Source organism: Lolium perenne, chromosome 2, assembly GCF_019359855.2.
Source record: "Lolium perenne isolate Kyuss_39 chromosome 2, Kyuss_2.0, whole genome shotgun sequence".
Classification (NCBI taxonomy): Eukaryota; Viridiplantae; Streptophyta; class Magnoliopsida; order Poales; family Poaceae; genus Lolium; species Lolium perenne.
This window is the reverse complement of record NC_067245.2, coordinates 294,676,294-294,700,832: the sequence shown is the minus strand read 5'-3', so window position 1 is coordinate 294,700,832 and position 24,539 is coordinate 294,676,294. Positions and strand designations below refer to the sequence as shown.

The 24,539-nt window shown below is 46.5% G+C and overlaps 1 protein-coding gene across 1 annotated transcript; it reads right to left on the bottom strand.

Annotated features, from left to right (window-relative positions):
* Positions 1-6,128: 6,128 nt before the first annotated feature.
* On the bottom strand, positions 6,129-10,123 carry LOC139835843 (uncharacterized). The gene is made up of 4 exons (XM_071825718.1): positions 9,899-10,123; positions 7,952-9,694; positions 6,504-7,304; positions 6,129-6,410 (listed from the first exon to the last, which is right to left on the bottom strand). Exons 1-4 carry the CDS (start codon positions 10,121-10,123, stop codon positions 6,129-6,131), a joined length of 3,051 nt encoding a protein of 1,016 aa, XP_071681819.1.
* Positions 10,124-24,539: the final 14,416 nt, after the last annotated feature.

Here is a 24,539-nt window from a genome sequence, read left to right as displayed (position 1 = left end):
TCATCGGCTGATCGAGAGCTACATCGTGGGCCATAGCTGGATGACGCGAGATGACGGTAAGCGTACATGATCTGTGGATATCTCGATTTCCACACGACTCATGGTTGTTGATCAAGATCTAATTATCGCATTTGAGATTATTTCTATTAGCTAAAGATTTGGGAATTTCTTGATCTCACACATGTACATGGTTGTTTTCCTCTTTTAAAGTACCACACTAATGTATCTGAAGACATCTATGTCGACTCGCAAACTGACTGGATTTGCATGTGCAGTATACCACTGCATCGCTACATGGTGTGCAACAACCACATGCCGACGGACACCGGTTGCAAGTTCCACACGTGTGATCATGAGGAGACGGTTTGTGATTTTATGGATTGGGTTGATGGGGAGCAGAAATCGATAATTCTTCAGCGCTCGTTAACTAATGTATGATGGTTGAAGCGAGAAGATTTAAAGCAAGAGAAGAAATATTTGATTAGTGAGCTAAAGAAGGACAACAACAATACCATTCAAAATATATTTTCAGTTAAGCAAGAAGTAAACCACATAGTTAATCATATGTATCTTGAAGCTCAATCTTAATTATCCTTGTATGAACGAGACTACACTTAATAACAAAGATGTTGCACATTTATTTGTATCAACTTCTTTCATAAATTTATATATTGGAACTAACTAATTTCTTGATTAAGATGCCTCATATGTTGTAGGTTATGAAGATTGGGAGCCACCAAGCCAACCCTAAAGCAACTCTCAGTCTTGTCCCAAAAAATCCCACACCCACCTCTAGCATTGCTCCCCTCCTAGCTCCCACCAACCCCCAAGGGCTCTCATTTCGTGCCGGATTTAGCCATTGCGCCCATGAGATCTCGCCTCCAACCTGACACAGGGATTGACATGGACTGGACGGAGACCTAGGTAGACTTCAAGCGTTCTTCCGTTTGTGCCAGTGAGATCACGTTGCCGCATGTGCGACCTAGAGAGCCTCTAGGCGCAGCTGGGAGTTGTACGAGATCATCACATGGGATATAATTTCTAGGGTTTGATCGATTGAGGATTTATGTATTATTTATATCAATTGGATCATTTTGTGAAATTCATAGGATACACCTTGCAAATTTAACAACTTCACTGGAGACAAGATGCGCCTATTAGAACATCTACACTTGTAGAGCAAGAAGTTGAAAGAAGATATAAAAAAATCTGCAACAAATTGAGAGCACTGGAGAAAAGAAGACGCAGTTAGAGTTCCAAGTGGTTGATATTATGCATGAACATTGGATGAAGGGAGATGCATGATGAGCGTAGATTGCACGCCGTTGGGAAACCCCAAGAGGAAGGTATGATGAGCACGGTAGCAAGTTTCCTTCAGTAAAAATCAAGGTTTAATCGCCAGTAGGAGAAAGGCGTGACTTCTGAAGGTGTTGCTAGCGGACTATTGGCAGGGCACACTACCGGTGTCAGCAACAACATGGAATATGCACACAACACAACCAAAATATTTACCCCAACGTTACAGTGAGGTTGTCAATCTCACCGGTTTTGATGAACACAAAGGATTAGACATATAGTGTGGAAAGATGATGATTATCTGCAGTGGAATAAAGAGCAGTGTATGAATGCTACAAAAAGAGCTGGAAGTTGTCGTGGGAGTTGGTAATAAAACAAAACAAGTATTTGCAGTGTAAAAGGACCGGGGTCCACAATTCACTAGAGGTGTCTCTCCATAAAGATAAATAACATGTTGGGTGAACAAATTACAGCTGGGAAATTGACAGAATAAAGACCATACATGACAAGATGATTACTATGAGATTTTTTTAGGCATTACAACATAATACATAAACCGTAATCCAACTGCGTCTATGACTAATAATCCATCTTCCGGTTATCGTCTGAACCCCTTTCAGTATTAAGTTGTATTAAGTAATGTGTGTAAAGTAAATAATAGAATTATCGTTAGATAAAACATTGTTATTTTCTCCCTAGCTGCAACACATCTAAAATCTTAGAAGTTATTGTCACTCTTCCAGAAAACTAGAGGCATGAACCTAATATCGAGCATAAATACTCTCTCTTGGAGTCACAATCATTTACTTGGCTAGAGTATCTACTAGCAACGAAGAGCATGCAAAATCACATATAACATATGACAAATATATAATCAATCACAACATAGTATTCCATATTCATCGGATCCCAGAAAATACAACATGTAGCATTACATAATGATGATCTTGATCATGCTAGGCAGCTTACAAGATCTAAACATGAGACACAAATTGGAGAAAACAACCATCTAGCTACTGCTATGGACCCATAGTCCAGGGATGAACTACTCACGCATCACTTCGGAGGCAGGCATGGCGATGTAGAGGCCTCTCGTGATGATCTCCCTCTCTGGCAGGGTGTCGGGAAGAGCTTCAGAACCCTCCCGAGCTAGGGTCTGCGATGGCAGCCACGATGAAACTTTTCGTGAATGGAGGCTTAGGTGTTTAGGTTTTTCCCGAGATCGTGAATAAATAGGCGGAAGGGCGAGGTCGGTGGACGTCTGGGAGGCCAACACCACCCCTTGGAGCGGGCCCACCCTTGGCTGCGCCATGGGGTGGTTTGGCTGCCCTGTGGCGCCTCCTCGTCCCCCCTCTGGACTTTGTCTTCATTACGGTAGAATATTGACTTTGGCTTTTGTTTCGTCCAATTCAGAGAATATTTGTAGAACTTTCCTGAAATACAAAACAACAGAAAACAGGGACTGACACTCTGGCATCTTGTTAATAGTTTGGTGTCAGAAAATGTATAAAAGTGCAACAAAGTGTAAGCAGAACATATATTAATTGGTGTAAAACAAGCACGGAGCATCAAAAATTATAAATACATTTGCGACGTATCAAGCATCCCCAAGCTTAACTCTTGCTCGTCCTTGAGTAGGTAAGTGATAACAAAAATATATTTTAAGGTGACATGAAGCCAACACAATCTTGATCAAGTTATTATAAAAGCATTGTGAGTTGGGATCAAAGTACTCTAAACATATTCATGATAGATATAATTCTAACAATTAACTTAGCAACTATGTTATAACATGAAAAGTAACTCAAGCAAAGGATCATCAATAATTGTGCATTGAAAGCAACTATTTGTTTATGAGCATAGAGAAAACATAGCAAAGTGGTACTCAGCTTGTCCTTTATGAAGTAGCAAAACATAAATGCTAGGACACCTTTAAAGTTTAAAGGGTGACTATATACAAGTAATTTGAGAACAAGCAATAGCATAATCATGAATCAATCAATAATAAATTTGGGACTATGCACATTATACTAAGAATGACATTATACTAAGGATAGAGCAGCATCAACAGTCCAGGGATCTTGCAGTGCTCGCTTTTTGCCTACTGACAAGTGGAACACTGCTGCACAAATTTTTCAATGTCCTTGCACATATTTGGCCAGGCAAAGAGTTGATTTATCTTTTGGTAAGTCACCAGGTTCCCAGAGTGGCCTCCCAGGCCGCTGTTGTGCATGGCCTGGAGCACAGCATCCTGAGTTGCCTTGTGTGTGCCCAACCATACACGGCCTTTATAGCGTAGCACTCCATCATGCAGAGAGTACCCACGGTCATTTTCTTTGGTGATGCTCAGCTCCTGACATAGTTGTTGCGCCTGCGGATCGTTGGAGTACCCTTCAATGACTATCTCCAACCAACGCAGAATTGCCACCGATAGTGTTGCGCATGATTCATTTGTTGGGCGCCGAGACAGAGCATCTGCGGCCCGATTAGTCGATCCTTTCTTGTATGCGACTTTGTACTGAAATCCCATGAGTTTGAAGTATGCTTTCTGTTGAATTGGTGTTGAAATACGATGATCTTCAAGATGTACCAGGCTGCGCTGGTATGTGTGTATCACGAATTGGCGGTGTTGGAGGTAAGATCGCCATCGATCGATCGCCAGCAGAATCGCAAGACACTCCTTGTCATAGGTGGAGAGTGCCTGGTTCTTCGGGCCCAGGGATTTGCTGAGAAACGTGATAGGGTGTCCGCGTTGCATAAGCACCGCATCGATTCCTTTGTCGCACGCATCAGTCTCCAGCGTGAATTCGACATTGAAATTCGGCAAGGCCAGTACCGGAGCATTGACTAATGCATTCTTCAGAGCTACAAACGAGATTTGTTCGCCCGCCGTCCAGATGAACTGTGTGTTCTTTTTCAACAGGTTGGTCAGAGGGCGACTGATAGCGCCAAAGCCGCGGATAAACTTTCTGTAGTATCGCGCCACGCCAAGGAATCCTCGCAGTTGCTTGGCAGAATTGGGTATAGGCCATCGCTTCACAGCGTCGATTTTGGCAGGGTTTGTGGCCACCCCTTTGCTGCTGATTATATGCCCGAGATACTCGAGCGATTCTTGCGCGAACGAGCACTTGCTTCGTTTGATGTAAAGCTTGTTCTTCTCCAGCAATTGCATAACTTCCTTCAGGTGTTGCGCGTGGTCAGTGATCGTCCTACTATATATCAGGATATCATCAACGAAGACAAGCACGAATCGACGAATTTGCTTCTCAAACACCTGGTTCATGGCGGACTGAAAGGTAGCTGGAGCAGTGGACAAACCGAACGACATTACCCGGAACTTGAAGTGCCCATTGTGTGTGCGAAATGCAGTATTTGTCTCATCTTCTTCAGCAAGTCTAATCTGGTGGTACCCCGAACGGAGATCAAGTTTCGTGAAGTATGCTGCCCCAGCGAGCTCATTGAGCAGTTCTTCTACTACCGGCATGGGGTACTTATCGGGCACAGTTACATCGTTGAGATGCCTGTAATCCACGCAAAATCTCCAGCACTCGTCCTTCTTCCTGACAAGAAAAACTGGTGAAGCGAATGGACTGTGGCTGGGTTTGATAATCCCTTTTTGGAGCATCTCTTTTATCTGTTTCTCGATCTCATCTTTCTGTTGAGGTGTATATCTATATGGCCGAACACTGACATGCTTCACACCAGGCAACAAGGTGATTCGATGATCAAACTGACGGTGTGGAGGTAACTCTTGCGGTTCACCAAAGCAGATGTCGTGCTGGTAGAGGCTAGGGTTCTACCGGGTCTAGGGCGGAGGTTGTAAGGGTGGAAGTGAGGGCGGAGAGGTTGGAGGGCTCGGCGCCGGCGGCTGGGCGCCGTCGCGGAGGAAGGAGGCGGCGTCTAGGGTTGGTGCAGCGGGCGCAGGGATCTCCCGTCTCCCTTCAGGAGATGAGACGGTAATGATACTGAATTATTGTCTGATTAATCTCGAAGGGATACAAGTGTTTATATAGGAGGACGACCTCCTCGAAACCCTAATTTACTTGGGCTAAGCCCCTAATTTACTTGGGCTAAGCCCACAACTAGCCACTAGTGGGCTTCCTGCGCGTATAGGTCAAACCGACCATAACATCTCTCCCCGCCTTCTCAAACAGCTCGTCCTCGAGCTGAACTTCTGGAAACTGCTGGCGGAGATCTTCAAGCTTCTCCCAAGTCGCCTCATCCTCGGGCAGGCCGGTCCAATGCACCAAGACGTGCCAAACACCACGGTGCTGCTGGGCCTTCAACACGCGAGCCACACTCGTCGGGGCAGGCTCGAGACGCCCATCCGGAGTAGGTGGAAGAGCTGGTGGTGCAGAAGCAGGGTCGCCCCGGTAGGCCTTCAGGAGGCCAACGTTGAAGACGTCGTGGAGGCGCGAGCCCGCAGGCAACTCAAGGCGGTAGGCGAGCTTGCCGATGCGCTCCAGCACACGGAAAGGACCGGCGTAATGAGGTCCCAACTTGCGCCTGGAGCGCGTGTCCAAGGACTGGGTCGTCCGGTGAAGAAGACGTAGCCAGACCCAATCGCCCACCGCAAACTCCGCCTCGCGATGGTGTGCATCATAGTACTTCCTGGCCAGCTGCTGAGCCTGAAGAAGTCGCTGGCGCGCCTCAGCCAGTATCTCGTCACGGGTACGCAGCAGGTCATCCGCCGTCTCAGTACAGGCCGTGCCAGACACATAGGGAAGCATCGCCGGTGGTGGCCTCCCGTAGACCACCTCAAAGGGAGTAGCGTGCAGCGCGGAGTGGTAGGACGTGTTGTAGCAGTACTCGGCCCACGCCAGCCAGTCCACTCAAGCTCGTGGACGATCCCCGGTGAGGCAGCGTAGGTACATGGCGATGATCTTGTTGATGACCTCGGACTGGCCGTCCGTCTGAGGATGAAACGCCGTGCTCATGCGGAGCTTTACGCCCGCCAACCCAAAGAGGTCCCTCCAGACGTGACCCGTGAACACAGGATCACGATCACTGACGATGGAGGACGGAAACCCGTGGAGGCGAACGATGCCGTCGAAGAAAGCGCGTGCCACGGACGCCGCCGTATAGGGATGACCGAGGGCGATGAAGTGCGCGTACTTGGAGAAGCGGTCAACCACCGTGAGGATGACGGACTTGCCGCCAACCTTCGGCAGCCCCTCGATGAAGTCCATGGAGATGTCCGCCCACACCTGGGATGGCACGTCCAACGGCTGCAGCAAGCCCGCCGGACGGAGCGTCTCCGTCTTGTTCCGCTGGCATGTGACACACGCCCGCACCCAGTCTCGCACCAGGGCGCCATCCCCTGGAATGTAAAAATCAGCGCGGAGACGGTGCAGGGTCTTCTGGACGCCCTCGTGACTTGCAGAATGCGCCAAGGACAAGGCCTGGTGGCGCAGGTCTCCATGATCCGGCACGAAGATGCGGCGTCCATGGAGGAGTAGTCCCTTGTCCAGATGCCATGGCGCGGCCAGCTCGCCATCGGCCAGGCGCTGGCGCAGCTGCTGCGCATCCGCAGCCGTGGCAGTAGCGCGGAGAACCTCGTCGATGAAGGCGAAAGATGGCCCGGAGTGGATGCAGAGGGCTGCACCGACTGTGGGCGCGTCCGCAGTGTCATCAACGTCTCGGCGGGACAGGGCATCGGCGACTGTGTTGAGGCGGCCGGGGCGGTACTCGACGGTGAAGTCGAAGCCGAAGAGCTTGCTGATCCACTGGTGTTGCGGCACGGTGGAGAGGCGCTGATCCAGCAAGAACTTCAGGCTGTAGTGGTCCGTGCGCACACGGAATGTCCGGCCCCAAAGGTACGCCCGCCAGTGGCGCACCGCCTGGACCAACCCGATCAGCTCGCGTTCATATGCGGCGAGCTTGTGGTGGCGCGCGGCGAAGGGGCGACTGAAGAAGGCGAGTGGACCCTCGCCCTGGTGAAGGACGGCGCCGAAGCCAATGCCGGAGGCGTCGTAGTCCACCACGAACGGCTCGTCGAAGTCCGGCATCTAAAGAATGGGACCCGTCGTGAGTGCCCGCGGCAGGGCGGCGAGGCCGTGGCCGCCTCCTCGTCCCAGGAGAAAGCGTCGCGGCGAAGTAGGCGCGTGAGGGGCGCGGCGATGAGGCCGAAGTCCTGGATGTATCGCCGGTAGTATCCTGCGAGGCCCAAAAATCCGCGAAGAGCTCGTGGCGACTGGGGCGTTGGCCAGGCGGCGACGGCAGCGACCTTGTCCGCGTCCATCGCGACACCGTCGGCGGAGATGACGTGGCCCAAGTACGCGACGGAGGTCGTGCCAAACGAGCACTTCGAGCGCTTGAGGTGAAGACGATGCGCTCGAAGCTTGTTGAAGATGATGGCCACGTGCTGCAGGTGCTCCGCCCAAGATGCGCTGTAGATCAAAATATCATCAAAGAAAACAAGCACAAAGCGGCGTAAGTAGGGGCTAAGCACGCCGTTCATCAGAGCCTGGAAGGTCGCCGGTGCGTTGGAGAGGCCGAACGGCATCACCAAAAACTCGTAGTGGCCATGGTGAGTGCGGAACGCCGTCTTGGCGATGTCGTCCGGGTGCATGCGCACCTGATGATAGCCCGAGCGCAAGTCGAGCTTGGTGAAGAAGCGCGCGCCATGTAGCTCGTCCAGGAGCTCATCCACGACTGGGATGGGGAACCTGTCCTTGGACGTGACGGTGTTGAGGGCGCAGAAGTCGATGCAGAAACGCCACGTGTCGTCGGTCTTGCGCACAAGGAGCACGGGGATGAAGAACGGTGACGTCGAGATCCGGATGATGCCCTGTGCTAGCATGACCGCCACCTGGCGCTCGAGCTCGTCCTTCTGCAGCTGGGGGTACCGGTACGGCCGCACAGCTACGGGTGCCGTGTTTGGCAGCAGGTGGATGCGGTGGTCACAGGGTCGCGAGGGAGGGAGGCCCTGCGGCTTGTCGAAGAGGTCGCCGTGCTGCTGCAATAAGTCGGCCAGGAGCGGATGCGCCTCGTCTAGCGCGGCGGCCATCAGGTGGAGCTGCGGGGATGTGCCAGTGCTGCCCACGCCCATCCAGTGAACACGGCGGCCGCCCTCGCGCCAGAAGATGAGGGACAACGCGTCGAGGTCCCACAGGATGGGGCCTAAAGTGCTCAGGAAGTCGAGGCCGAGGATGAAGTCGTAGCAGCCCAAGTCGATGTCGGCGCAGTCGATGGCGAACGGCTCGTCGCCCACGAGCATGGGAACCTGTCGCGCCACGCCCTGGCACATAAGACGATCCCCGTTGGCGACGGTGACGCTGTACTTCTCTGATCCCGCCGGCTGGAGAGCGAGGCGGCGCATGGCGGTGTTGGACATGAAGTTGTGCGTGGAACCCGTGTCCACCAGCGCAGTGAGACGCTCCCCATTGATCGTCACTGGGAGCAGCATCGTCTTTGCCGTCTTGATGCCCGCCATAGCATGGAGAGAGACGACGAAGGCGGACGCGTCGACTGGCGCGTAGGTCGTGACACCGGCCTCAGTGACGGTAGTGGCCGCGAGCTCGGCGGTGAGGGTCTCAACGTCGGTGTCGTCGACGGTCTCCATGTAGAAGAGGCGGGCGCACGTGTGGCCCGGTCCGTAATTCTCGTCGCAGTTGAAGCACAGCCCCTGGCGGCGCCGCTGAAGCTGCTCCGCAGCCGTCAGCCGCTTGAAGGGGCGAGTCGGCGCAGGAGGGCCTGCGGGCGCAGCGGCCGGTGCGGGGCGCGGCGGGGCGGTGGCTGTCGTGGCGGGTCGGTGCGCGGGACGAGCGCTGCCACGTTGCGCGTAGACCTGCTGCATGGCGAGGGCGCGCTGCTCGTAGGCTCGTGCGTAGTACATGACCGTCTGCAGGTCCGCCGGCTCGCGCATCTCGACGTCGACGCGGATGTAGTCGGGGAGGCCGCCGACGAAGAGATCGGCGCGCTGCCATGCCGAGACGCCCGGGGCATGGCACGCGAGCGCCTGAAAGCGGTCGGCGAAGTCCTGGACCGTGGTGGTGAAGGCGAGGCGTCCCAGCTCAGCGAGACGGCTGCCACGAAGGGTCGGCCCAAACCGCTGGAGGCACAGGTCGCGGAAACGCTCCCAGGGCGGCATCCCACCCTCGTCCTGCTCGAGGGCGTAGTACCAAGTCTGCGCGGCACCCCGTAGGTGATAGGATGCGATCCATGTGCGGTCGGTGTTGAGCGTCCGCTGCCCCCGAAAAAACTGCTCACACTGGTTCAACCAGTTCAGGGGGTCGGTGGCGCCGTCGTAGGTGGCGAACTCCAGCTTAGTGAGGCGGGGCGGCTGCTGTGCCAAAAGCGGAACCTCGGGGGCGCCCTCCTGGCGGCCCGGGTTGAAGGACGTGCTCGCGGCGAAGGGGCCCGTAAACCCGCCAGGACCGCCAGGGCGGTGGGCGGGCTGCTGAACCGTCGTCCGCGCCGCAGTATGAGTGTAGACGGGCGACGCGTCGGTCCATGTGGGAATCGGCGAGGGCGACGGCGGCCACCACGCGGGCCGGCCATTGCTGGCTGCGGAGGCGGCCGATGGGGGCGGCGGCGGAGTGGCGGCCGGTGGGGGCGGCGGCGGAACGGCGGCCGGTGGGGGCGGCGGGTGCTAGCCGGCCTTGATCTCCGCTAGCTCGAAGCGGATGGCGCGGAGGAGGCTGTCGGCGAGGTCCGCCAAGGTAGCGGGCAGGAGGTCGAGGCCCGTGGGGACGGCGGCGGCCTGGTCTCCGGTTGCGGCGCCCCCCTGCAGCGCGTGGGCGCCGGTCATGGCGGCGGGGGTGGTGTTGGTGGCGGCGGTGGACGTGGCGGCGATGGTGTCGATGGGGGGGCTGTTGGAGCCCATGAGACCTAGGCAATCTGATACCAAAGTGGTAGAGGATAGGGTTCTACCGGGTCTAGGGCGGAGGTTGTAAGGGTGGAAGTGAGGGCGGAGAGGTTGGAGGGCTCGGCGCCGTCGCGGAGGAAGGAGGCGGCGGCTAGGGTTGGTGCGGCGGGCGCAGGGATGTCCCGTCTCCCTTCAGGAGACGAGACAGTAATGATACTGAATTATTGTCTGATTAATCTCGAAGGGATACAAGTGTTTATATAGGAGGACGGCCTCCTCGAAACCCTAATTTACTTGGGCTAAGCCCCTAATTTACTTGGGCTAAGCCCACAACTAGCCACTAGTGGGCTTCTGATACGCGTACAACATGCGTCCGTTGGGAACCCCAAGAGGAAGGTGTGATGCGTACATCAGCAAGTTTTCCCTCAGTAAGAAACCAAGGTTTATCGAACCAGTAGGAGCCAAGAAGCACGTTGAAGGTTGATGGCGGCGAAGCGTAGTGCGGCGCAACACCAGGGATTCCGGCGCCAACGTGGAACCTGCACAACACAACCAAATTACTTTGCCCCAACGTGACAGTGAGGTTGTCAATCTCACCGGCTTGCTGTAACAAAGGATTAGATGTATAGTGTGGATGATGATTGTTTGCAGAAAACAGTAGAACAAGTATTGCAGTAGATTGTATTCGATGTAAAAGAATGGACCGGGGTCCACAGTTCACTAGAGGTGTCTCTCCCATAAGATAAATAGCATGTTGGGTGAACAAATTACAGTTGAGCAATTGACAAATAAAGAGGGCATGACCATGCACATACATGTTATGATGAGTATAGTGAGATTTAATTGGGCATTACGACAAAGTACATAGACCGCTATCCAGCATGCATCTATGCCTAAAAAGTCCACCTTCAGGTTATCATCCGAACCCCCTCCAGTATTAAGTTGCAAACAACAGACAATTGCATTAAGTATGGTGCGTAATGTAATCAACTACTACATCCTTAGACATAGCATCGATGTTTTATCCCTAGTGGCAACAGCACATCCACAACCTTAGAACTTTCTCATCCTTTGTCCCAGATTTAATGGAGGCATGAACCCACTATCGAGCATAAATACTCCCTCTTGGAGTTACTAGCAAAAACTTGGTCAGAGCCTCTACTAATAACGGAGAGCATGCAAGATCATAAACAACACATAGATAATAGATTGATAATCAAAATAACATAGCATTCTCTATTCATCGGATCCTAACAAACACAACATGTAACATTACAGATAGATGATCTTGATCATGTTAGGCAGTGATGACCCACAAGTATAGGGGATCGCAGCAGTCTTCGCGGGAAGTAAATCCCAATTTATTGATTCGACACAAGGGGAGACAAAGAATACTTGAAAGCCTTAACAGCGGAGTTGTCAATTCAGCTGCACCTGGAAAGAGACTTGCTCGCAAGAGTTTATCAGTAGTAACAGTTTTATAGCAGTAGCAGTAGTGAAATAACGACGACGAGTAACGAGAGACAGCAGTAGTGATTATAGTAAACAGCAGGATTAAAATACTGTAGGCACGGGGACGGATGACGGGCGTTGCATGGATGAGAGAAACTCATGTAACAATCATAGCAGGGCATTTGCAGATAATAATAAAATGGTGTCCAAGTACAAAGCAATCAATAGGCATGTGTTCCAATTATAGTCGTACGTGCTCGCAATGAGAAACTTGCACAACATCTTTTGTCCTACCAGCCGGTGGCAGCCGGGCCTCAAGGGAATATACTGGATATTAAGGTACTCCTTTTAATAGAGTACCGGAGCAAAGCATTAACACTCCGTGAACACATGTGATCCTCACATCACTACCATCCCCTCCGGTTGTCCCGATTTCTGTCACTTCGGGGCCTGATACGTCTCCGACGTATCGATAATTTCTTGTGTTCCATGCCACATTATTGATGATATCTACATGTTTTATGCACACTTTATGTCATATTCGTGCATTTTCTGGAACTAACCTATTAACAAGATGCCGAAGAGCCAGTTGCTGTTTTCTGCTGTTTTTGGTTTCAGAAATCCTACTAACGAAATATTCTCGGAATTGGACGAAATCAACGCCCAGGGTCCTATTTTGCCACGAAGCTTCCAGAAGACCGAAAGAGAGTCGAAGTGGGGCCACGAGGTGGCCAGACACCAGGGCGGCGCGGCCCAGGCCCTGGCCGCGCCGACCTATGGTGTGGGCCCCTCGTGCCGCCTCTTTACCTGCCCTTCCGCCTACTTAAAGCCTCCGTCGCGAAACCCCGGTCACGAGAGCCACGATACGGAAAACCTTCTTGAGACGCCGCCGCCGCCAATCCCATCTCGGGGGATTACGGAGATCTCCTCGGCACCCTGCCGGAGAGGGGAATCATCTCCCGGAGGACTCTTCATCGCCATGATCGCCTCCGGAGTGATGAGTGAGTAGTTCACCCCTGGACTATGGGTCCATAGCAGTAGCTAGATGGTTGTCTTCTCCTCATTGTGCTTCATTGTTGGATCTTGTGAGCTGCCTAACATGATCAAGATCATCTATCTGTAATACTATATGTTGTGTTTGTCGGGATCCGATGGATAGAGAATACTATGTTATGTTAATTATCAAGTTATTACCTATGTGTTGTTTATGATCTTGCATGCTCTCCGTTATTAGTAGAGGCTCTGGCCAAGTTTTTGCTCTTAACTCCAAGAGGGAGTATTTATGCTCGATAGTGGGTTCATGCCTCCATTGAATGCAGGACGGTGACAGAAAGTTCTAAGGTTGTGGATGTGCTGTTGCTACTAGGGATAAAACATTGATGCTATGTCTAAGGATATAGTTATTGATTACATTACGCACCATACTTAATGCAATTGTTTGTTGTTTTGCAACTTAATACTGGAAGGGGTTCGGATGATAACCTGAAGGTGGACTTTTTAGGCATAGATGCATGCTGGATAGCGGTCTATGTACTTTGTCGTAATGCCCAATTAAATCTCACTATATTTATCATGACATGTATGTGCATTGTTATGCCCTCTCTATTTGTCAATTGCCCGACTGTAATTTGTTCACCCAACATGCTTTTATCTTATGGGAGAGACACCTCTAGTGAACTGTGGACCCCGGTCCTATTCTTTACATCGCATACAATCTACTTTGCAATACTTGTTTCTTGTTTTCTGCAAACAATCATCTTCCACACAATACGGTTAATCCTTTGTTACAGCAAGCCGGTGAGATTGACAACCTCACTGTTTCGTTGGGGCAAAGTACTTTGGTTGTGTTGTGCAGGTTCCACGTTGGCGCCGGAATCTCTGGTGTTGCGCCGCACTACATCCCGTCGCCATCAACCTTCAACGTGCTTCTTGACTCCTACTGGTTCGATTAAACCTTGGTTTCTTACTGAGGGAAACTTACCGATGTGCGCATCACACCTTCCTCTTGGGGTTCCCAACGGACGTGTCAACTACACGCATCAAGCAAATTTCTGGCGCCGTTGCCGGGGAGATCAAGACACGCTGCAAGGGGAGTCTCCACTTCCCAATCTCTTTACTTTGTTTTTGTCTTGCTTTATTTTATTTACTACTTTGTTTGCTGCATTATATCAAAACAAAAAAAAATTAGTTGCTAGCTTTACTTTATTTACTGTCTTGCACTCTATATCAAAAACACAAAAAAAAATTAGTTACTTGCATTTACTTTATCTAGTTTGCTTTATTTACTACTGCTAAAATGGCCACCCCTGAAAATACTAAGTTGTGTGATTTCACAACCACAAATAATAATGATTTCTTATGCACACCTATTGCTCCACCTGCTACTACAGCAGAATTCTTTGAAATTAAACACTGCTTTTCTTGAATCTTGTTATGCGAGAGCAATTTTCTGCAGTGTTAGTTACGATGATCTTGCTGCCCATCTTAATAATTTTGTTGAACTATGTGAAATGCAAAAGTATAAGGATGTAGATGGTGATATTATTAAATTGAAATTGTTTCCTTTCTCATTAAGAGGAAGAGCTAAATATTGGTTGCTATCTCTGCCTAAGAATAGTATTGATTCCTGGACTAAATGCAAGGATGCTTTTATTGGTAGATATTATCCCCCTGCTAAAATTATATCTTTGAGAAGTAGCATAATGAATTTTAAACAATTGGATAGTGAACATGTTGCTCAAGCTTGGGAAAGAATGAAATCTTTGGTTAAAAATTGCCCAACACATGGACTGACTACTTGGATGATCATCCAAACCTTCTATGCAGGACTAAATTTTTCTTCGCGGATTTTATTGGATTCAGCTGCTGGAGGTACCTTTATGTCCATCACTTTGGGGGCGGCTACAAAGCTTCTTGATGATATGATGATTAATTACTCTGAATGGCACACGGAAAGAGCTCCACAAGGTAAGAAGGTAAATTCTGTTGAAGAATCCTTTTCCTTGAATGATAAGATTGATGCTATTATGTCTATGCTTGTGAATGATAGGACTAATGTTGATCCTAATAATGTTCTGTTAGCTTCATTGGTTGCCCAAGAAGAACATGTTGATGTAAACTTCATTAAAAATAATAATTTCAACAACAATGCTTACCGGAACAATTCTAGTAACAACTATAGGCCATATCCTTATAATAATGGCAACGGCTATGGTAATTCTTATGGGAATTCTTAAAACAATAATAGGAACACACCCCCTGGACTTGAAGCCATGCTTAAAGAATTTATTAGTACACAAACTGCTTTTAACAAATCTGTTGAAGAAAAGCTTGGGAAAATTGATATACTTGCTTCTAAAGTCGATAGTCTTGCTGCTGATGTTGATCTTTTGAAATCGAAAGTTATGCCTAATGAAAATCATCATAATAAAATTGTTACTACAGCAAATGCCATCCAAGTTAGAATTAATGAGAATATAAGATTAATGGCTGAATTGCGTGCTAGGTGGGATAGAGAAGAAAATGAAAAACTAGCTAAAGAGAAAAATGTAGCTAAAGTTTGGACTATTACCACCACAAGTAATGTTGATTCTTCACATGTTGCTGCACCTCCTACTATTAATGGTAAAATAATTGGTGTTGGCAATGTTTCTACTCCTAGTGCAAAGCGTACAAAACTGCCTGAAATTCCTAAAACTGCTGAAATTGCTTGTGATAAAACTGCTGAAATTTTTTCCAACCTTGGGGATGATGATCCCATTGCTGTAGCTCATAATGATTTAGATTTTGATGATTGCCACATCTCTGAAGTTATAAAGTTCTTACAAAAACTTGCTAAGAGTCCCAATGCTAGCGCTGTAAACTTGGCTTTCACGAAACATATTACAAATGCTCTCATAAAAGCTAGAGAAGAGAAACTAAAACTTGAAACTTCTATTCCTAGAAAGATAGAGGATGGTTGGGAACCCATCATTAAAATGAGGGTCAATGATTTTGATTGTAATGCTTTATGTGATCTTGGTGCAAGTATTTCTGTTATGCCTAAGAAAGTCTATGATATGCTTGACTTGCCACCATTGAAAAATTGTTATTTGGATGTTAATCTCGCTGATAATGCTAAAAAGAAACCTTTGGGGAGAGTTGATAATGTTCATATTATGGTTAACAATAACCTTGTCCCCGTTGATTTTGTTGTCTTGGATATTGAATGCAATGCATCTTGCCCCATTATATCGGGAAGACCTTTTCTTGAGCAGTTGGTGCTACTATTGATATGAAGGAAGGTAATATTAAATATCAATTTCCTCTCAAGAAAGGTATGGAACACTTCCCTAGAAAGAGAATGAAGTTACCTTTTGATTCTATTATTAGAACAAATTATGATGTTGATGCTTCGTCTCTCGATAATACTTGATATACACTTTCTGCGCCTAGCTGAAAGGCGTTAAAGAAAAGCGCTTATGGGAGACAACCCATATTTTTACTACAGTATTTTTGTTTTATATTTGAGTCTTGGAAGTTGTTTACTACTGTAGCAACCTCTCCTTATCTTAGTTTTGTGTTTTGTTGTACCAAGTAAAGTCTTTGATAGTAAATTTCATACTAGATTTGGATTACTGCGCAGTTTCAGATTTCTTTGCTGTCACGAATTCCGACCTGCCTCCCTGTAGGTAGCTCAGAAAATTAAGCCATTTTACGTGCGTGATCCTCAGATATGTACGCAACTTTCATTCAATTTGGGCATTTTCATTTGAGCAAGTCTGGTGCCTCAATAAAATCCATCTTTACGGACTGTTCTGTTTTGACAGATTCTGCCTTTTATTTCGCATTGCCTCTTTTGCTATGTTGGATGAATTTCTTTGATCCATTAATGTCCAGTAGCTTTATGCAATGTCCAGAAGTGTTAAGAATGATTGTGTCACCTCTGAACATGTTAATTTTTATTGTCCACTAACCCTCTAATGAGTTGTTTCGAGTTTGGTGTGGAGGAAGTTTTCAAGGATCAAGAGAGGAGTATGATGCAATATGATCAAGGAGAGTGAAAGCTCTAAGCTTGGGGATGCCCCGGTGGTTCACCCCTGCATATTCTAAGAAGACTCAAGCGTCTAAGCTTGGGGATGCCCAAGGCATCCCCTTCTTCATCGACAACATTATCAGGTTCCTCCCCTGAAACTATATTTTTATTCCGTCACATCTTATGTGCTTTGCTTGGAGCGTCGGTTTGTTTTTGTTTTTTTGTTTTGTTTGAATAAAATGGATCCTAGCATTCACTGTATGGAGAGAGACACGCTCCGCTGTTGCATATGGACGAATATGTCCTTAGGCTTTACTCATAGTATTCATGGCGAAGTTTCTTCTTCGTTAAATTGTTATATGGTTGGAATTGGAAAATGCTACATGTAGTAATTCTAAAATGTCTTGAATAATTTGATACTTGGCAATTGTTGTGCTCATGTTTAAGCTCTTGCATCATATACTTTGCACCCATTAATGAAGAAACACCTAGAGCTTGCTAATTTGGTCTGCATATTTGGTCTCTCTAAAGTCTAGATAATTTCTAGTATTGAGTTTTGAACAACAAGGAAGACGGTGTAGAGTCTTATAATGTTTACAATATGTCTTTTATGTGAGTTTTGCTGCACCGTTCATCCTTGTGTTTGTTTCAAATAACCTTGCTAGCCTAAACCTTGTATCGAGAGGGAATACTTCTCATGCATCCAAAATCCTTGAGCCAACCACTATGCCATTTGTGTCCACCATACCTACCTACTACATGGTATTTCTCCGCCATTCCAAAGTAAATTGCTTGAGTGCTACCTTTAAAATTCCATCATTCGCCTTTGCAATATATAGCTCATGGGACAAATAGCTTAAAAACTATTGTGGTATTGAATATGTACTTATGCACTTTATCTCTTATTAAGTTGCTTGTTGTGCGATAACCATGTTTCTGGGGACGCCATCAACTATTCTTTGTTGAATATCATGTGAGTTGCTATGCATGTCCGTCTTGTCTGAAGTAAGAGAGATCTACCACCTTAATGGTTGGAGCATACATATTGTTAGAGAAGAACATTGGGCCGCTAACTAAAGCCATGATTCATGGTGGAAGTTTCAGTTTTGGACATATATCCTCAATCTCATATGAGAATAATAATTGTTGCCACATGCTTATGCATTAAAGAGGAGTCCATTATCTGTTGTCCATGTTGTCCCGGTATGGATGTCTAAGTTGAGAATAATCAAAAGCGAGAAATCCAAAATGCGAGCTTTCTCCTTAGACCTTTGTACAGGCGGCATGGAGGTACCCCATTGTGACACTTGGTTAAAACATGTGTATTGCGATGATCCGGTAGTCCAAGCTAATTAGGACAAGGTGCGGGCACTATTAGTATACTATGCATGAGGCTTGCAACTTGTAAGATATAATTTACATAACTCATATGCTTTATTACTACCGTTGACAAAATTGTTTCATGTTTTCAAAATAAAAGCTCTAGCACAAATATAGCAATCGATGCTTTCCTCTTTGAAGGACCATTCTTTTTACTTTTATGTTGAGTCAGTTCACCTATTTCTCTCCACCTCAAGAAGCAAACACTTGTGTGAACTGTGCATTGATTCCTACATACTTGCATATTGCACTTATTATATTACTCTATGTTGACGATTATCCATGAGATATACATGTTATAAGTTGAAAGCAACCGCTGAAACTTAATCTTCCTTTGTGTTGCTTCAATACCTTTACTTTGATTTATTGCTTTATGAGTTAACTCTTATGCAAGACTTATTGATGCTTGTCTTGAAGTGCTATTCATGAAAAGTCTTTGCTTTATGATTCACTTGTTTACTCATGTCATTACCATTGTTTTGATCGCTGCATTCATTACATATGTTTACAAATAGTATGATCAAGGTTATGATGGCATGTCACTCCAGAAATTATCTTTGTTATCGTTTTACCTACTCGGGACGAGCAGAACTAAGCTTGGGGATGCTGATACGTCTCCGACGTATCGATAATTTCTTGTGTTCCATGCCACATTATTGATGATATCTACATGTTTTATGCACACTTTATGTCATATTCGTGCATTTTCTGGAACTAACCTATTAACAAGATGCCGAAGAGCCAGTTGTTGTTTTCTGCTGTTTTTGGTTTCAGAAATCCTAGTAACGAAATATTCTCGGAATTGGACGAAATCAACGCCCAGGGTCCTATTTTGCCACGAAGCTTCCAGAAGACCGAAAGAGAGTCGAAGTGGGGCCACGAGGTGGCCAGACACCAGGGCGGCGCGGCCCAAGCCCTGGCCGCGCCGACCTATGGTGTGGGCCCCTCGTGCCGCCTCTTTACCTGCCCTTCCGCCTACTTAAAGCCTCCGTCGCGAAACCCCCAGTACCGAGAGCCACGATACGGAAAACCTTACTGAGACGCCGCCGCCGCCAATCCCATCTCGGGGGATTCTGGAGATCTCCTCCGGCACCCTGCCGGAGAGGGGAATCATCTCCCGGAGGACTCTTCATCGCCATGATCGCCTCCGGAGTGATGAGTGAGTAGTTCACCCCTAGACTATGGGTCCATAGCAGTAGCTAGATGGTTGTCTTCTCCTCATTGTGCTTCATTGTTGGATCTTGTGAGCTGCCTAACATGATCAAGATCATCTATCTGTAATACTATATGTTGTGTTTGTCGGGATCCGATGGATAGAGAATACTATGTTATGTTAATTATCAAGTTATTACCTATGTGTTGTTTATGATCTTGCATGCTCTCCGTTATTAGTAGAGGCTCTGGCCAAGTTTTTGCTCTTAACTCCAAGAGGGAGTATTTATGCTCGATAGTGGGTTCATGCCTCCATTGAATGCAGGACGATGTGACAGAAAGTTCTAAGGTTGTGGATGTGCTGTTGCTACTAGGGATAAAACATTGATGCTATGTCTAAGGATATAGTTATTGATTACATTACGCACCATACTTAATGCAATTGTCTGTTGTTTTGCAACTTAATACTGGAAGGGGTTCGGATGATAACCTGAAGGTGGACTTTTTAGGCATAGATGCATGCTGGATAGCGGTCTATGTACTTTGTCGTAATGCCCAATTAAATCTCACTATATTTATCATGACATGTATGTGCATTGTTATGCCCTCTCTATTTGTCAATTGCCCGACTGTAATTTGTTCACCCAACATGCTTTTATCTTATGGGAGAGACACCTCTAGTGAACTGTGGACCCCGGTCCTATTCTTTACATCGCATACAATCTACTGCAATACTTGTTTTCTTGTTTTTACGCAAACAATCATCTTCCACACAATACGGTTAATCCTTTGTTACAGCAAGCCGGTGAGATTGACAACCTCACTGTTTCGTTGGGGCAAAGTACTTTGGTTGTGTTGTGCAGGTTCCACGTTGGCGCCGGAATCTCTGGTGTTGCGCCGCACTACATCCCGTCGCCATCAACCTTCAACGTGCTTCTTGACTCCTACTGGTTTGATTAAACCTTGGTTTCTTACTGAGGGAAACTTGCCGCTGTGCGCATCACACCTTCCTCTTGGGGTTCCCAACGGACGTGTCAACTACACGCATCAGGGCCATTGGTTCCGGACAGCGACATGTGTATACAACTTGCAGGTAAGACCATAAACAATGAATATCATGATGAAATAATAACATGTTCAGATCTGAGATCATGGCACTCGGGCCCTAGTGACAAGCATTAAGCATAACAAGTTGCAACAATATCATCAAAGTACCAATTACGGACACTAGGCACTATGCCCTAACAATCTTATGCTATTACATGACCAATCTCATCCAATCCCTACCATCCCCTTCGGCCTACAGCGGGGGAATTACTCACACATGGATGGGGGAAACATGGCTGGTTGATGAAGAGGCGTCGGTGGTGATGATGGCGATGATCTCCTCCAATTCCCCGTCCCGGCGGAGTGCCAGAACGGAGACTTCTGGCTCCCGAGACGGAGTTTCGCGATGTGGTGGCGTTCTGGAGGGTTTCTGGCGACTTCGACTTCTCTCTGTGCGTTTTTAGGTCGAAGGCAATAAGTAGTCCGAAGGAGGGCGTCGGGGGCTGACCGAGGCCGCCACACACAAGGGCCGCGCGGGCCCCTCCTGGGCCGCGCCGGCCTAGTGTGTGGGGCCCTCGGGCCCCCACCTGGCTTGCCCTTCTGGCTTCGCCAATATTCTGGGAAAATAGGGCCTTCTGCATAAATTCCGAGGATTTTCCTGAAAGTTGGATTTCTGCACAAAAACGAGACACTAGAGCAGTTCTACTGAAAACAGCGTTAGTCCGCGTTAGTTGCATCCAAAATACACAAATTAGGGGCAAAACAATAGCAAAAGTGTTCGGGAAAGTAGATACGTTTTGGACGTATCAACTCCCCCCAAGCTTAGCTTATTGCTTGTCCTCAAGCAATTCAGTTAACAACTGAGCGATAAAAGAACTTTCACGAACACATTTGTTCATATGATGTAAATATTCTCATGCTATGGCTAATACTTAGGCAGTTCATAATAAGATACATGCAAATAAGATCATCTAATAGCTGTGTCAATCATGGGAAGTTACCAACAATTAATAATAAGCATCATGAATCATGTCTATAAGCAGGATTGCAATATTCATAAAAGAGTATGATAGAGTGGTATCTCGCTTGCCCATATTTGATCAGCAAAACATAAATGCTCAGGCACCTCTGAAGTTCATAGAAAGACTAGAAACAGTGATTGTCAAAGATAAAAGCATCAAAGTTATACCACAATCAATCATATTTTGAGACAAGCATATTATACTAAGAATGACAGTTGTGCTCTCAAGAAAGTGCTCAAAGAAAGAATGGAGACACAACATAAAAGTAAAAGATTGACCCTTCGCAGAGGGAAGCAGGGGTTAACATGCGCTAGAGCTTTTCATTTTTAAAACAGGAGTAAAATTATTTTGAGAGGTGTTTGTTGTTGTCAACGAATGGTAATGGGTACACCAACTACCTCGCCAACCGGACTTTCAAGAGCGGCTCCCATGAAGGACGTTATCTCTACCAGCAAGGTAGATCATCCCTCTTCTCTTTTGTTTACACACGTATTTTAGTTTTATTATGGGTGACACTCCCCCCAACCTTTGCTTACACAAGCCATGGCTAACCGAATCCTCGGGTGCCTTCCATCAATCACATACCATGGAGGAGTGTCTATTTGCAAAATTAAGTTGCTTACTGATGACTCAGAGCAAAACATGTGAAGAGAATTATTAATGAAGTTTAATTAATCGGGGCTGGGAACCCCACTGCCAGCTCTTTTTGCAAAATTATTGGATAAGCGGATGTGCCACTAGTCCATAATGAAAGTCCGTCAAGAGTAAATGACAAGGTTGAAAGTTAAACACCACATACTTCCTCATGAGCTATGAAACATTAACACAAATTGAGAAGCATTTTGAAGGTTTTAAAGGTAGCGCATGAGAATTTACTTGGAATGGTTTGAAATGCCATGCATAGGTATTTATGGTGGACACTTTGGAACAACTTGGTTTTCAGGTGTTTGGAAGCACGAGCAGCGTTCCCGCTCAGTACAAGTGAAGGCTAGCAATAGACTGGGGAGCGACAAATCAAGAGAGCAGTAACTGTCATAATCATGCTTGCGGCAAAATAAATTAACAGAGGCATAAAAGTGATACAAGAACTCTGAAGCAATGTAAATCATCGAGGCTTAATTGACTTTTGTTCAGTCATATGCATGCGTGAGCATGTGCTAAGTCGATATAAATGAATTATTCAGAGGAGGATACCACAATATCATACCTACTTATGAATAAAACAATGCAAGCAAACATCCATGACATGCTACTCATATTAATAAATTGGAGCTAAACATGAGAGATCATGAACTACTAGACTTTCTTAGATGACATATACCTCACATGAACCAACTAAGCATGCTCACATGGATGATTATATGTACAAAAATGAAAACAAATAGAGTTCATACTAGCCTCTCACCACAATCCAATTGTCGTAGATCGTCATTATTGCTTTTCACTTGTGTAGCTTGGATAATATGAAATGAAAACCACACTCCAGCCACCGAAGACCATTGAACTCAAGATGAACTTTACAAACCAAAGAAGAACAGTAAATATTTTTGGAGTTTTCGAATTGGAAACAAGAACAAAAGGAAACAAGCAAACAAAGCAAAATCTTTTTGGATTTTCTTATAGCAAACCAATGATAGCAAATAAAGCAAAATAAATGCTAGAAACCAAAGCAAACAAATGATGAAGAGAAACAACAGAAATATTTTTGGTCTTTTTGTGTTTTGGGAAAGAAATAAAGCAAAAACAAGAAATGGCAAACTAGAAAAGTCACATAAACACAAAGCAGCAGAAATTCGTCAAACTTGACAGCAGTACAGTACTCGATTTTTAAGAAATTCTTCCACTGCTCAAATCGAAAAGTGTTCAACTAATGAAAGTTAGATAACAACCTGGGGAACATGCACAAAAATTGGCTTCGCAAAATATCGTTCTGGCTATTTTTGAGAATTTTTCCGGTAACAGTCCAGAATCTGTTTTCAGGCAGCACTTCCCCAAATATCATCTCCCCCTCATTAGAAAACCACTCAAACAAACTAAACAAGTATATACAAGTATCCAGCAATCATAATATGCAAAGAATGAGTGATGCCGGTATACCTCCCCCCAAGCTTAGGCTTTTGGCCTAAGTGGAGTTGAACCCCAGCGAGGGTCGCTGTTCCTCGCCGGTGGATAATGCATGGCGTAGTCATAGTAAGGTCCCTGTGCAGAAGAAAAACGCGGAGGCTCCACATGTCCAAAATGTTGATGCGAGGAACTTGCTGCATCGGATGACAAGTCGAGGTGTTCCTCAGCCTCCTCCGTGTTGTCTCTTGCATGATGGCCTCCTCCCTCTATGTGTGCATTCAGTGCACCTTCTGTGACCGACCAATCCTCCCTGGAATCAAGGTTAAATAGAACAGGCGCAGGCAATCTTACTAGTTTTTCAGTTTTCTTAGTTGTTCTCCAAGTCTTCTTGTAAAATGTTATCTTGTAAGACAGGTTACCCAAATTAGATGAGTCAGAAACAAATTCATGTTTAATCATAGAGACTATGTCAAGTTTTTCTATGGAGAGTTGAATATCAAGATGGTGAGGTTCTACTCCATGCAAGGCTAGTAAACGAGAGGCGATGAGACCTCCACAAATTCCGCCCTTCTCACGGTTAGTAGCAAGTCTATAAGCTATCAATGCCCCCAAATTATAAGTCTTACTACCTTGCAGTGCAGCAGCTAGAAAAGCTAAATCCTGGATAGATAGTTTACTACCATTCTTTCTAGCAAGAACGCATTTAGTAATGAAATAAGCAAAGTAGCGGATAGCTGGGAGTTGTATGCTAGTGATTTTACCACCATCATCTGAGAAACTCCTTCCATGACAAATCATCTCGAAGAGGCTTAAGAGCTCTCGCGGCGATCCCCTTATCTTCTCGCATGATCCCCATTGCGGTACTCTAATTGCTGTACAAAAATCATTGAATGGCAAGTTGACAGTTTTATTATAAATCTTATACTGAACCATGCGGTTAGATCGCGACCAATTGAACATAAAATCCTGCACAACAGACATAGTCAATTTTGCATATTGGCATGGTTCTCCATCAACAAAATCATTCAACCCTGCACGAGAAATTAGATTCTGAACATCTTCCAATATTCATGCGCTTCTCATGAAATCTGTGCACGGGTAGTAAGAGGGGTATACTCCCTCTTCGCGGTTCACTCTCATGACTTGTTGCACCTCCAATTCTTGTTGGTTTAGTTGATATCTATTCCACTCCATTTTCTGAAATTTTCAACAAACATTATAAAATTTGATTTGGTGACATATAATCAAGGGGAACTACTATAGGAACTTGCTAGAGTACTAATCATGCATCAAAACTAGTTTA